This window comes from Thermobia domestica, chromosome 1 (genome assembly GCF_964235325.1).
Source record: "Thermobia domestica chromosome 1, izTheDome1.hap1.1, whole genome shotgun sequence".
Taxonomy (NCBI): Eukaryota; Metazoa; Arthropoda; class Insecta; order Zygentoma; family Lepismatidae; genus Thermobia; species Thermobia domestica.
Genome location: NC_137454.1, coordinates 125,442,107 through 125,457,294, shown reverse-complemented (window position 1 = coordinate 125,457,294; position 15,188 = coordinate 125,442,107). Strand labels below are relative to the sequence as shown.

At 38.0% G+C, this 15,188-nt stretch overlaps 1 protein-coding gene across 1 annotated transcript in view; it reads right to left on the bottom strand.

Moving 5' to 3' along the window:
- Tnks (tankyrase) overlaps positions 1-15,188 on the bottom strand; it is an 82,537-nt gene that overhangs the window by 42,530 nt on the left and 24,819 nt on the right. The window contains exons 7-9 of the mRNA XM_081763138.1: positions 12,270-12,410; positions 8,308-8,437; positions 6,272-6,370 (exon numbers count right to left, since the gene is read on the bottom strand). Coding sequence (XP_081619264.1) covers positions 6,272-6,370; positions 8,308-8,437; positions 12,270-12,410 — 370 coding nt within the window. The remainder of the gene's footprint in view (positions 1-6,271; positions 6,371-8,307; positions 8,438-12,269; positions 12,411-15,188) is intronic.

Sequence of the window (15,188 nt, the reverse complement as noted above, 5' to 3'; positions counted from 1 at the left end):
TTACTGTAAATACTTCTGAATTGAACTTCCTCCATTTGAAATGGAATGGAACACTAGTACTAAACAATAATCATGCACTAAAATCTTTTTAATATCTTGACATTCGGAATACTCATAAAAATAAACAAGTAAACATAGCACAATTTGACCTATCTTTTTAATTATCAATTTCAAAGCTTGAAGTTTTAACATTGGCGCTCCTCAAGCTTCAATATTTCTGAAAATAATTTTCTTTCTTCAGCCATTTGTATCTTCGTTTTGAATTTGTTTTGATTCTTTGAGGTGTTCTTCATATCTTGTGTGGGTAGTTCCTAGACTTGTTAACATTGAGTAATAAGAATTTTCTGAACACTTTCGTGAAATCTCATTGCATTTTCCACTGTTCTTTGAGAAACTAGACTATGTTCACATAAATTTTCTACAATCATTTTTTTTATTTATATACAGAATGATCACAAAATCCCGTTACCACCTACCTATTACATAGATGTTAATGAATCGTTGTTTCTATTGTTGCAGGTGCTGATATACATCTAAACCCATTACTCCCTATGTATTACATAGATATTAATGAATTGTTGTTTCTTATTGTTGCAGGTGCTGATTAATATCTAGAACATGGCTGATGATTCCACTTACACCATGGAGAAATGTGCTGTAATGAGCATGTAGGCTCATACATACAAGAAAATCAATAAGATGTTCACCATGATTTCACTATAAGGTTTCAGAAACCTTCCCCTCCAAAACCAAAACTCTACGGTGGGAGAAAAAGCTCTTTGCAACTGGTTGCATAAAAGATAAGCCCCTATCAGGACGACCACCAACACAACTGGAAATGTGTGTGGAGGTTGCAGCGTCTGTCGAACGTTCGCCAAAGACTCCATTTGTAAGCGATCACAGGAACTGGGTATTCCATACTCGAAATTACAAAAACGTATGAAGAAGGATTTGCAGTTAAAGGCATTTAAAGCTTCGTTTGTAAACGAATTGAGTGATAGTGCCATGCAAAAACGTGAGCAGACTTGTAGGCGAATGCTCCATCTCTTTACAACTCTTCTTTAAAGGGAGAAACTGTTTTCCTCAGACGTGTGAAATATATCGCAATGCAAAAGCCAGAAACATTTATTTCTGGAGTAAAGGAAACCAATTTTTATGAAGAGCTTTAATACAACCCACATCATCATAATCTGAGGCTGCAATGTCTGCAATCCGCTTAGTAGGTCAATATCGTAAAACTAATCTAATTTGTAATTTGCAGAAATATAGAAAGAAAGCAAAAATAAACAAGATCAAGTAAAAAGGAAATATTCGGGGGGGGGGGGGGGACGCGATTATTCCAAATTAATTGTCATTACAATTCATTGCTTAGAAAATATTACTTTTCTTGCTTCATATAATCGGCCTTCAACATTAGTCAGGAAACAGCCATGCAAGCAAAGCAGAAAATATAAAGATTTAACGAAACTGCAAACCTAAGGTAGAAACGCACCGAGAAGAGCTTTCCCATAGCTATGAAATCGATTTGTCATTATGCTGAGATATGGACGCTTCACCTCTTGAAGAACGCCATACGAAGTTACAAATAGGACTGACAACGTGTAACATTAAGCTTTTGCCTCCAAAACCCATCACCGCAACAGCTCCGTGTTAGCGCTCATTCTGTTTGTTTTTTTATATAATCGAAAATGAGACTAAGATTCAGAAGAAGACATCTAACATGTAAAAGGACTAACTAGGACTATTTTAGACATCGTTGGTTCCTTCAAAAAATTCAGAAGATGCCCTCGTGGCCTTCCAAAAAAAGGGAAGTTTCGCCAAAACACGTCGCCCTCGCAGGAGAGGAGAAGCTGCACTCGTTAGCCGACTACGATGCCGGAGTTCCGGTCTCTCATTGGTCATCGCCCAGAACTGTTCTTCAATCAATTGCGATGCCCAATAAATTAGAAGAGTTTCCGTGCTACTTTGTGGACTAACCAAGTGCCCGCCAAACAACTTCTTCCAATTGTGTTATTAGTGGAGTGTTTGTGCAAATTACTACAAACTGAAATGGAGAAACTTATATCCGTAAGTAGTAATCTGAGTCTATTGCAGTTTCTTTTACAAATGCCTACCAATTCTACTCTCCCGCCTGAATGCTTTTAGGCTAAGTGTTGTTTTCAGTCCGACACTTATCAAAATTTTCCCAAATACTAAATTTCAAATTAGACTCATTTTAAAAACAAAGGTACTCGCATTGAGCCTCACACACTACCTTTGCTATTAATAGATGTTTCCTTTTACTTACATTTCCTCCACGAAATTTATGTACCTTTTATTTACCTGAATAAGCTTCTTAATAGCATAAGTATGGAAATACGTTCTAGATTTGTAGGTACTGAAACCTCAATTGGAAAAGAGCGTTTAGTGTATGTTGTGCCTTTGAGCCCAGGTAAGCCTCAGTAACACAGGCGTACCACGATATTTCCTCGATGGTGCTGTGGATCACATTGCGTATCTCACAATGTTTACAAGATGGTTTATTCCATATCTGCAAGATCGGGGACTCACGGGTCCTGTATAGTTCCAACAGGATGGAGCAGCAGTCCATTATGCTAATGCCGTTAAAGAATATCTCAATGAGGTATTTCCTGATAAATGGATTGGACGTGTTTCTGTCCAATTGCCTGCACCTTCGGAGTGGCCATCCCAAAGTCCTGGTCTATCATCTTGCGACAATGCTTTATAGAGGCTCATAAAACAAAAGGTTGCTGCCGCACGTTACGAGACAGTTGACGAAGTTACGGATGCTACTCGACGTGTATTTACTGTCATCATGCCAGCAATGTTGAGGAGAATTTCACATCGTATATAGAGGAGAATCATACTCTGTTATGAAAACGATGATGTTCACAGGAACACACTGGAATATGTAGTAAAAAATAGTCACATACCTTAAAGTTGTGCTCTGTCGTGATCCTACATTAATACCAATCATCTATGAATATGTGGACACGCGATACAGGGTAACAGGACTTTGTGATCACTTTGTAGTTTAACTATATACATTTATATAGTTTATAAAATGTCGCCTTTTGGGGCAGATTTTAGCCGATGAGCAATTGGAAACCCTATCTCCAGTCTAACCAAAAATCCTGATGATAATTAGCTAGAAGTGAATGGAATCACTTATTTATACTACAACTTAAAATAACATGAGATTATGACTACAAAAGATGATAGTAGTAATAATGGATATACAAGCCTACATTTTTAATTTCCTTGAACTTTCCTGATTTTAAAGATCAGTAAAAACGTCTCTTTGTTTTTCTTTCTTTCTTTTGGCGTCATTTTGCCTACTGGAAAAAACACCTTCATCTGCTACACAACAGCAGGGAAATTAATACGTGTGTACGAACAGTTTTGTTGCTCAGTGACACGTAAGTTAACAGGTGCTGCAGTATGAAAGTTAATTGGATGGAAATGAATCAGCCTCAATATACGGTTTCAGAATTCGTTTCTTGGAATTTACTACACGGTTCATTTCATCTCACAATTAGCTCCCATGGTTTTACCACAAAGTTCACATCGAAGTCCTAAGTTTATCAATAATATGTTCAACAGAAAGATATAGTAACAATTAGGATATAATACCACAATAATTACCTAAATCGAGTCCAATTTTAAGGCACATACATTCTTTTAACATTTTCAAAACTAATTTCGTAAAGCTACTGAAACTACGAATTACACTATTTGGTGTTATAAGAATGGTTGTATTAGTAGGGGCAAGCATTTTTTTATGGTTGTATTAGCAACCAAAATATGGTTGTTGTTAAAGGGAAGTTTTATTGTGATTTTCCAAAGGTTTTATTCTGTTGCTGATGCCCTTTCAACAAAATTCATTTATTTATTTAAAGATATACTTTACGATTATTTGTATAATTTGAATAATAATTATAATAATAATTGCATCTAAATTGTGCTTCCTGTTTTCTTTTCTTCATTTTCAGAAATTGATGCAATTGCTTATCAGGTAGTTAAGTTATTAAATGATTTACAGTTTGGTAAAAAAAATACCAAACTGAATTAAAGTTCTCAGAAGTATCTTTTTAATGTTTTTCAGATACAATACAATTTAAGTTTAGTACAGTCCGCAGCAAAAAACCTGCAACATGAGCATGTAAGTTTATTGTGAAACGACGAAGTCCTCTGTTTCAAAATAAGTGTGCTGGGGAAGACGCCGAGGTTTATCCTGGCGTGATTCGTGCCACTTAGAAGTTACGTTGTTTCCCTGCGCTGTTAGGCGTAGTTTCACAATAAACTTACATGCTCATGTTGCAGGCTTTTTGCGGCGAACTGTACAATTTTAAAATTGGGTTCTATATTACATACAAAACTGTATAATAGTATGCAAGTTCCTTAACAAGTATTTCACGTACAAGGTAACCAAAATGTAATTTTTCCCTTTTTGACGTCTCGTCAATCATGAACTCCAAGAGAGGATGCACGTACCTGCTAAGCGATCGGGAGTTAGTCTGACATCGACCTTCAGTAGTACAGGCATGTTGAGCACACACAACAGTTATAGCTCGTCCAGTGTCGAAGAGAAATGGAGGAATCAAAGGAGCTTGTTTGCGTGTGTTTGTTGTACGACTTTACAGTGGGCCTGTCAACTGTCACATCAAGTCGCCGAATATGTCAGGCATTTAGGAAGAATGTTGTGAACGAATGCACCACCAGGCATTGGTTCCAGATATTCCGTTTGGGAGATGTCTGTCTTTCGAGTGAATCTCGCAGTGGCCAACCACATGTATTGGATGACGAGGCCCTGAAAGCAGCCATCGAGGAGGATAATAATCTAACTTGTGTCTTGCAGAAAAGTTCCATATTTCCGCAGAAACAGTCAGACTGCACCTGCATGGGATAGAGAAGTCAAACAAGTTGAGCAAGTGGATACCCCACACATTGTTGGCTGCCAGCAAAGAACAACGACTGACAGCCTGTTTGTCCTTGCTCCCTCGGCACCTGAACACACCCATGTTTGTTCGCTTGCTCACTAGTGACGAAAAGTGGGTCCTCTATGACACTCCCAAGTGTACCAGACATTGGTTGTCGCCATGTATCCCTGTTCCTCACACCTTAAGACCACCTCTGCACCCACGAAAGGTTATGTTCTCTGTATAGTGGAATTATGGGCAAGGGGTTGCGTTACAAGCTCCTTCCACCCGGTCAGACCAACACTGCTGATCTCTACTCTTAGCAGTTGCAAAGGGTGCACCGTGTATTGCGCTAGAAGGAGCCGACACTGGTGAACAGGAAGTGTATGCTGTTCCTGCACGAAAATGCCAAGCTACATATAGCAAAGATGACATGGGAGACCCTTCAGCAACTTGGCTGGGAGCCAGTGCCATGCATCATATTTACCGGACCTTGCATAAACCATCTGTTTCATTCCCTCGACAACCAACTCCGTGGGAGATCCTTCGCAAATGAGAGACCTGCGGAACGCACTCACGGACTTCTTTGCATCCACGACTGCTAAGTATTATCACCAGAGTATTGTGCAGCTGAAGGAACGTTGACAAAAGGTGCTAGATGCTGACAGAGATTACTTCGAATGTATTGTTCTTTGTTTATCACTGCCCTAGAACGTCAACTTTTTTGATTACCTTGTAATTACGAAGTTAAGTTAAAAACTATGTAATCTTATAAGCTGATGAGTGTTTTTCAATGGTTACATAATTCTAGGAAACTAATTAACCTTATCATAAACGTCCTTTACCTAAAACAACATTACAGACGGTTTCCATGGATCACCTATTTTCATCCCTTTTACTTAGTTGTACCCTGATCTGCAGATCACAGGAAAGGTGTTCACAATGTTACTAATTAATCAACATAGTTCGTTCATATCGGATTGATGGTTCTAAAAAAGCTTAAGGTAAAGTTGTTCAAGTATTTCATAAGCGTTCAATATTTTCGTTGTTATTAAACAATAGTTCAACGTTACATTTGTCGTTTTAAATGGTATACTGAAAGGTATTTACAGATGCAAGAAGAAGAAGAGTTGTTTCAGTACAAAGGATTTACATTAGCAAGAGTTTTAAGCTCATCATTGTTCAATCGGTCATAGTTTACATTTTGTGAGGAGACAAAGAGTTACATTTAAGTTACCGATGAAGTCGACGATGTTTGCAGAAACAATATAATACAATTTAGACGAAGTAAATAATTGTGTTTTACACGTTAATTCAATAAGTAGTCTATTTTTACCATATGTTATGCTTACCCTTTATCTTTGGCATGAACATCTGCTCCGTGCGCTAGAAGAAATTCAACGACAGCAACTCGATTGTATCCGGCAGCAAAATGGAGGGGCGTCGAATGCCTAAGAAATAAAACCAATGTTATTAAAGAACTACATCATGCCTAAGATTAAATCTCCCACGATATACAACTGAAAAAGTAAAGAACTATCAATTAAAGATTGAATAAGTGTTTCAGTATGCACTTAATTTTACCACAACTGAGTCGTAACCATAAGGGCTGTACATAGCAGTTCGAAAGATTGGGCAGGATTATACTCTATCAAACTTAGATAAAAATTCACACTATCTCTATTCCGATTAATTAGATGTAATACAGAATGGTCGACTTACTTCTATTGCTAGCGGTATTCAAGACTAGAATATTCAGATTATTTATACCATAACACACCAATGCACATTATTTTACATCATTTTAGATTTCGGTGTTTAATTGTAGAATAGATTCAGTTATTATTCTTACATACTTTTCAAAATCAGTAGAGTCATCTCTTGAGAAATGGAACATACAAAAGTTTGAATCTCCCCCGGTTCAATTTTTTGTGTTATTCTGTTGTATAGTTGATTACTATTATTAAAGCACTACTTAAAGCAGTGAATTTGTCACAGTTTACGTATAATTCTCAGCTATAACCTAATCAATTACAATTTTTTTTTTCCTTCAAGTTGTTAAATCCTTTCGAAAAGTAAAGCTCTCGGGGATTCGATTCCGCATTTGCACTAGAACCATCAGAATCTTTTTCTTTAATTACTGGATATCGGTCCCACGTCAAACTTGAGCTTTATACGAGGCTGGTCTGGAACCAAAATAATAATAATAATAATAATAATAATAATAATAAACACATAAGTAAGTTTATATGAAACAGTAAAAGGGAAAACTCGTATGTGCAACATCCTCATTGGTGTGTTCACTGAAAAAAACTAATGCTATTCCTTTAGCAATTCCATAGGCGTACCCCATTGTAAACGTCATATTGAAGCCGACGATATATATCCTTTCGTGGAGCTCTCCCATGGCTATATCACTAGCGTACGCGCCTTCAGCGTGGGAGACCTTCCCCGCGGGAGCTCATGTAGTTTAAATCCTCCATCACGCTGTAGGTCAATGTCTCATTTAGCCTCGATGCTGAGATGGACGCTAAACTAATCCAACTAAACTTTTCGCGCAGATAGTTCAAACTTATAGTGGATAGCACACAATAAGTCAGTCATTTTCGTTTTTAATAAGTTTTATTCATTTCCCTTCAGTCCCGTAACCTATTGTGTATTTTTATTTTCTTTCTCTTATACATTTTTTCCCGTGTTACCTTCTACCCTGAAAACTCAACATCAATTTTTGACCGAAATATGAACAATGTATTGCAGATTGTTATGTTCTATTCTTTCTAGTTTGACCTTGTTCCCTGTGCTTTATTCCCACAATACTTATACTATGTTAATTTTATTTAATGAATTACAGCAGTGGTTTCCAACTGGTTTGTTGGGCTGCTCCATAGGGTATGTCATGAAATTTTAGAATTTAAAAATCATGAAGCATTTAATAATTACTTAAAAATTAATTTTGAGACACTGTACTAGTCAACGCCTCCAGCGGCAAAAAAAATGCTCAGTTCTAAGTCAGTACTTTACATAAATAAATAAAAACACATTTTTTTCATCAAGATAATTGGCTTTTGAGACTATCGATAAAACTAACTTCAAAATCTAAGGCACTTCGTTTCTACTCTTATTGAATTCTAACTTGAAGCTGCTGATAAAATTCGACTTTATGCTTTAAAGACCAAAAACTAACGATCCACAAACGAGTTCTTGCATCCTTTAAAAAATTCGTTCATCTCATTGAAACAGCACATGAAATTGGAGAACTTAGTACTGTCAACATATGCAGTCTTTGATGAACATAGTCAAAAGTTTGATTCACAGCAAGGAAACAAATTTCCAATAGCCTATAAGAGTAAATTATTGGATGTTAACTAACTATTTCATCTCTACGTACCTCCCGTCCAGATCTCGACAATTGACTATTTGCGGATGTGATGTCAGGATTCGTTTCACTTGATCTAAATCTCCAGCCTTTGCTGCTTCTAACAGTTGACACTCGATATCAATACTGCCAGAAGGTGGGTCTGCAAACAGAAAAACACGTGAGTTCTTTAGGATTATTGGTTTTAAAACTAATCAAGAGAACAGTGAATAATCAATCAATATATATATATATATATATATATATATGCAATATGTTACGATTGTTAATGAAATATTTATTAATTAAATATAAACTCTGCAGTTTTTATAGTTGTTGGTGTTTTCTATTTTCATTTCCAAGTAAACCACATGGGGGGGGGGGGGAAGTATAGTAGCTCAGCGCTTGCCTCTACTGTGTGAGGTCTTTGGTTCGATCCCCTGCCATGTTTGTGCTGGACATCGTCGTGTCCGTGGATTTTCTTGGAGTCCTTCAATTTCCTCCTACACTCTCTTCCACCAATCCTTCCATCTTTGTTTATTTGCCTTGATCATTCGTCTCCCTTAGCTTAAAGGCCATAGTCGTGGGACGTTAAACTGAAAGATTTCATTTTTCCAGTAAATCACCCTTATATTTTCGTGTTGGAGGAATAAGTGAAACATCCACTGGAAAATCTTATCAAAGCAGTGTTTTAAAATATCATCTCGATATACTGAATAGTGTGATCACTAGGTCTATGTACATTGGAATAATGCGACGCACGTAATCCGAATATCACTATTTAGGTATGTACATGGCTCATAGTGGTCTGGTCTCTTATAAATAGTTTGAAAAGTGACCAAAAGCACACAAAAAAGTAACCAAAATCTCATCATACCCCTTTTTTTCCTTTGTCAATTTCTCCATCACCTCTCTCTTTGTTGTTTTGTTCCAACTTTTCTTCTTTACTTCTTCTTTTTGAGCTTCCCCCTTTCTTAGGTTTTCTAAGTATGCTTTGTAGTTATGGTAAGCAGACTTAGCAGATGTAAGGAGCTTCTGAGTAAGTGGAACCAGTTCTGGCCTATTTCCGAATTTCTTCATTCCAGACATTATATTTAACTTAGCATTGAGAGTTCTCAAAGCCATGAAATATTTAAATCATCACCTACTCTTAAGAACATACAAGAAGCATAACAAAAGACGAACATGAACCACACAAACACAGAAACACACACCCACACCCACCCACACACACACACACACAACGTTGAGCGCAGCGTTAACTATTACGAGAGAAAACTAAAAGACTATTATGATAGAAGAATAGACACAGAAGGGTTCTCAACCCCACCTTGTGAGCTTAAGCATCCACCAACCATCCACTGTGCTTTAGAAAGAATAAAAGCTGAAATGAGAATAAAGCTAACTGTTTCACATGTGGCAGCAAGTACTGAAGCTTTCAGAAGAGTAATGAGTAACAAGTTTCTGCCTTTTTCCATTTATTTTTATCTTTTTTTTAGAAAACTGCCAATGCAAAACATAAATTACATGAAAAAGTTACTTTACCTCCCAAAAAAGTAGTTATATATATATATATATATATAAAAGTGACTCGCTATGAGCCCTGTATGTACAGGTCACGAAACGTGTAAGTCTTGCGTTTTTATTTTCAAGATCGTAAGGTCCTTCATATTATTTCTGTTCAAAAATGAACTCACCGAACACTCCATTTATAAACTTCTCTGCGTTCTTCCATGGAAAATGTAATGCTATGTGTACAGTTGTTAATGCTGACAGAAATAAATAAATATTTACGAAAATAAATTAAATCACCTGAGCCATTTCAAAGAAAATTTTGTCCGAAACATCTTACCCCTTAAGAGTAAACTACTTTTTTTGTATTATTTTCTGAAAAGTGATCCATACATATTACCTATTTGTACGAATATAGGCCGCATTCTTTTTTCTAAATTTTGGCTTGAAAAATCGTGAAGCGGCCTATAATCGAGATATGCCTCCTCAGATCATAAATATCGTCAGTTTCAAAATGATATGCAGGGTGTCTACTAAAATCCCAAAGTGAAATTTCGTGACCTTTTCTTCATCAAATCATAAAATTTCCTAAAATTTTCAAGAGTGAATTTGGATGCAAATTAGGCCGAATTTTCATCCATGCAATAGAAACGTACTTTGCTTGCGATTTGGTAGCGTCTAAAGCTGATCATAGACATTTTTGGTGGTGAACTTTGACGTTTTATAGAACAAAATTTTCCGATGTGTACTTACATTTGAACAGTTAAAAAAAATCGTGACCCAAAAGCTAAATTTCGTGACTTTCATGACCAATCTCTGATTTCGTGACTTTTTCGTGACCGATAGATACCCTGATATGTACATGAATTATTTTGTAGCCTTCAATTTGAACAATTTCAGTTGTAACGGCATATCCACATTTCCTGTTTTAAACTATAAAATCAAGAAAATCTTTTTCCACACCTGGATATCTGCACTTTTGCCCTGGAAATGAACACCAACTTTCCAAACTATTTAAGAGCTTCTCTTCACTTGCACACCACCGACGAAGTTTATTTCATCAACATCAAATCTGCGCCCAGTTTCCTGCTTTCATTGTTCCTTTGAATAGCTGATAACTTGAAGTTTTAAGTTTCGCTGTGTAACTAGTACGCTTCTTTCCCATCGTCACTCAGAAACCAAATGATCAACTTTTCTCAAGTAAATCAGCTTTGAACTTCCTTACACACTCACTTAAATGAGTCATGTTACCAGACCTTTAAATACGCAAAACCTGTCCTGTTGGTGATGAGTCACCATTAGTTATGCGAGAGTTGAAGAATAGGAAGGAGAGAGATGCAACTAGAAGTAATGTCTAATTGAACTTCTTTGTAAATTTAGTAGTGCGGCCTATATTGAGTTTGATTTTGAGTTTAACGTCCTTTTCAGCAGCGAGGCTATATGAGACGGGACCTACTGATTAATGTGGAATCCGAACCACATGAGCTCCCGCCAGGAATTGAACTTGGGTCTCCCACTCCAAAGGCGCGTACGCTAACCACTTAGCCACGAAGGACCACTCCCTTACGAAATAAACACAAAATCATTAGAGCTGTTTTCGAGGAAATACGAAGAAAGCCCCAAGAGAACTTAATAAAAATCTTGTTTAAATGGAATTTCGTTAACAGAGAATTAAATATTTAGTATTAAGGAGAGAGGTGAGGCTTGGTCAAAGACAAGGACAATTTCTCTCGCTACAGGATTCTATTAATGGGTTTTGTAAGTTATACTCACATGTAGATGAAATTCTAGCCTCTGGGCGTGTAAATGAACTGAAATGAAATCTTTCAGTTCAACGTCCCGTGACTATGCCATTTAGGCTAAGGAGGACGGATGATTAAGGCAAGTGAATGATGATGAAGAACTGGTGGGAGAAAATGAGAAAATCGTTTTCCACGGACAGGATGTTGTCCACTACAAACTTACTTGGCCAGGGATCGAACCAGGGACCCTATGCACCAGAGGTAAGCACTCTACCACTGAGCCACCGTGCTTTCCTTTCTGGAGTGTAATGTTGATATATTATTGACGTATAATAGAAAATATTTCGTTTTTTATATCAAGTATAGGGATTGTATATACTCATTTAGCATTTTGGCTATTTACTTTGGATGTCATTTGTTGAATTTATCAATTTCATAATTTGTAACAAAAGAATACTGCTTTAATGAATTTATGCTTAAGCAACTCCGAATGAGGTGGAAAACGAACCCAATAATCTTGCGGGATTCCAGACGAATATTATGGACAGACTAATTCGTGGTATTGAATTCAACAATAGTCCAAACATATCTCAACAGAAGCGTTGAAAAGGTTCACATTTTTATCTCGCAAGCAGCAAATTATCTTGAATAAATGCAGCTTTAGAAATATCGCATAGTATATCCTCTTATGCACATAATTACTGTAACAATTTGAAACAGTTCAAAGAAACTATGAATTACCTTGCAATATCTTCAGTACATTTTCCGTGGCAACTTGTGCTGCTGTATATCCCTGAAGGGAAACTATTGTGGAATCAATGTTGTAGGATAGTAAAATGCGGCACGCTTGTATGTTATCCTCTCTTGCGCACCGATGGAGAGCTACAAAAAAGAAATAGAAATAGAAATAACAGCACAAAATTTCATGAAAATGTACTACAAATGCCAACAAAACAAACATACTTATTAATTTAATGGAAACATCTGAGAAAAGTGCAACCTACCTGTTCGGGCCGATCGCCCTTCCTTGAAAATCTGGTATTTAAATAGTAATTTTTCCCTCCTGCAGAGGGCTCCGGGGTTCACTTTTGCCAACCCTCGGAATTTCTTTCTTTTGGGCGGACAAGTGTGTTTTTAAAAAGAGCCGTTAGACCAGTTGCTTTTGTGTGTGCGCGTCCCTATGATGTGAACTTGTGGTCGTCGTCGTGCCTACAGTGTTTTAGTGGACAATACAGCTTCCATAGTTTGAATTTAATGTAATTTAATGTTAATTAATTGTTTGATCCAGTTGTTAAGGAAATATATATATTCAGTTATAGAACCCTCTAATTTTAATATATGTGCATAGCAAAATACCTTTGCTTGGTTCGTACATATTAAATGGTCCTCCGGTCGTGGATCAGTGTAGGACACAGTCATTACAGACAGAGTGTGAGTGATTTCAATTAAAACATTTTGTGTCGTGCGAACAAATAACTATGGAAGCTCTAGCAATCAAAAAACGGACTCTGAAAGCGAAAATTACGCGGGAGGAGAAAGCGATCGCTGCTTTATCGGCAACAGAAACCAGCTTCATAGCGGTTCACCAGGGAAGGGTCAGTGACCTTCAACAGGATTGTTCGAAGCTTCTGGATGAGATTGCAACCATTTCAAATGATGAGCAGTTTCAAAAAGAAGAAGAAGAGCTAGCGGAAATGGACAATCGATTACTGAAGATGTGTGTGGTGCTAAGGGATTTACAAGTTGTGGAAAACAGTTCGGTTTCTTCTTCAGAAACAAAGCAAAGTAGTGAGGTGAAATTGCCAAAAATACAGTTACCCACATTTACAGGTAATTTGTTCGAGTGGCTTTCCTTCCACGATTTGTTCGTAGCCTCAGTACACAGCAACGATAAATTATCTGGTGCTCAAAAACTGCAATATCTAAAAACATCCCTGAAGGGGGAGCCAGCCCAACTCCTTCAGGCGATGCAAATTACGAACAGTAATTACAAAGAAGCATGGGACATTCTGAACGCGCGGTATCACAATAAACGTGAAATTGTGAACTCAATTCTCAAACGCTTAATTACGCAACCACCCATCCAACAAGAATCGGCAACGGCGTTGCGTAAATTAATTGACACAACGATGGAGTGTACTCGATCGCTGAAAGTGCTTGAGCAACCAGTGGAGCATTGGGACGCGGTTTTAGTTTATCACACCGCGGATAAACTAGACAGTGAGACTCGAAGACAGTGGGAACTTTCGTTAAATTCCAGTGAACAGCCATCTTTCGACAAGCTGGCGGCATTTCTGGACAACAGAGCCCGCGCTCTGGCTGTTTCGACCAATGGGAAGACTCGACACTCCGCAAGCAGTGATACAGTGAAAAACCGAGAAAAGAGGCTTGCATCTTCTCATGTGACAACTGCACAACGGACTCAAAGTTTGTGTGAACTATGTAATTCAAACCATGCACTATACAGGTGTTCCGAGTTCGTCAAACGTTCAGTGGCGGAGCGTATCGCGCTCGTGAAAGAAAAGAACTTGTGTTTTAATTGTATGCGCAAGTCTTGTCGGAAGGACAGTTGTTCATCCGGAAATTGCCGCAAGTGTGACAAAAAGCACAATACAATGTTACATTTCGAACGAGATGATGCGTTACCAGAGCATGATTCTAGTGTCACGTCACATTTTGCTTCCGAAGCAAGTGTGCCGCATGTTCTGTTGTGTACAGCGATTGTCAAAATAAAGGGAACAAACAGTGTGTCATATCCCTTCAGAGCTCTGCTTGACTGTGCGTCAGAGACTAGTTTTGTAACCGAAAAGTGCGTGCAAAAGCTCGGACTACAAAAAATAAAATCCAGTGTGGTGATCTCAGGCATAACGGGAGCAGGGGTAGGATCTGCAAAAGCGATGGTGAACTTGCAGTTTCAGCCGTTAGGTCAGATGAACGAAACGTTCGAAACAAGAGCGATTGTAGTGACGAAGGTAACATCTGATCTCCCAAAGCAACCCTGTGCCAGTGCTTCACATTGGCCACATTTGAAAGGGTTAAAGCTAGCGGACCCCACTTACAATATAGTGGGCCCCATTGACGTGCTTCTTGGAGCGGATGTGTTTCCATTATTAATGCTCAGTGGAAAGCGTGTTGGACCACCGGGTACACCCGTAGCTCTAGAGACTGTTCTTGGTTGGGTGCTTTCTGGTAACGTAGGTCCCACAAGTGGAGTCGTAACAGTGGCGGCATATCGTGCATCATGTGAAGTGGACACAACTCTTCGTAAGTTTTGGGAGCTAGAAGAAGTTACTCCCAAAAAATACTTGTCCGAAGAAGAGAAGAACTGTGAAAAGCATTTTGCAGATACTCACTACCGTGACGAATATGGCCGTTATGTAGTGAGATTACCATTCAAGGAGAATGCATCGCCCTTGGGAAAATCACGTGACATTGCAGTCAGAAGATTGTTACATTGTGAACGCAAGTTAGCAAAACAACCTCAACTTCAGGAACAATATCGTGCGTTCATGGAAGAATATCTGAGGTTGGGGCACATGGAGCTTGTTTCCCCAGAAGAGAAGAACGTGGCACCTGAGAAAAGCTGTTACCTCCCCCACCACGCAGTTCTAAAACCCACGAGTTCAACAACAAAATTACGAGTGGTCTTTGACGGCAGTG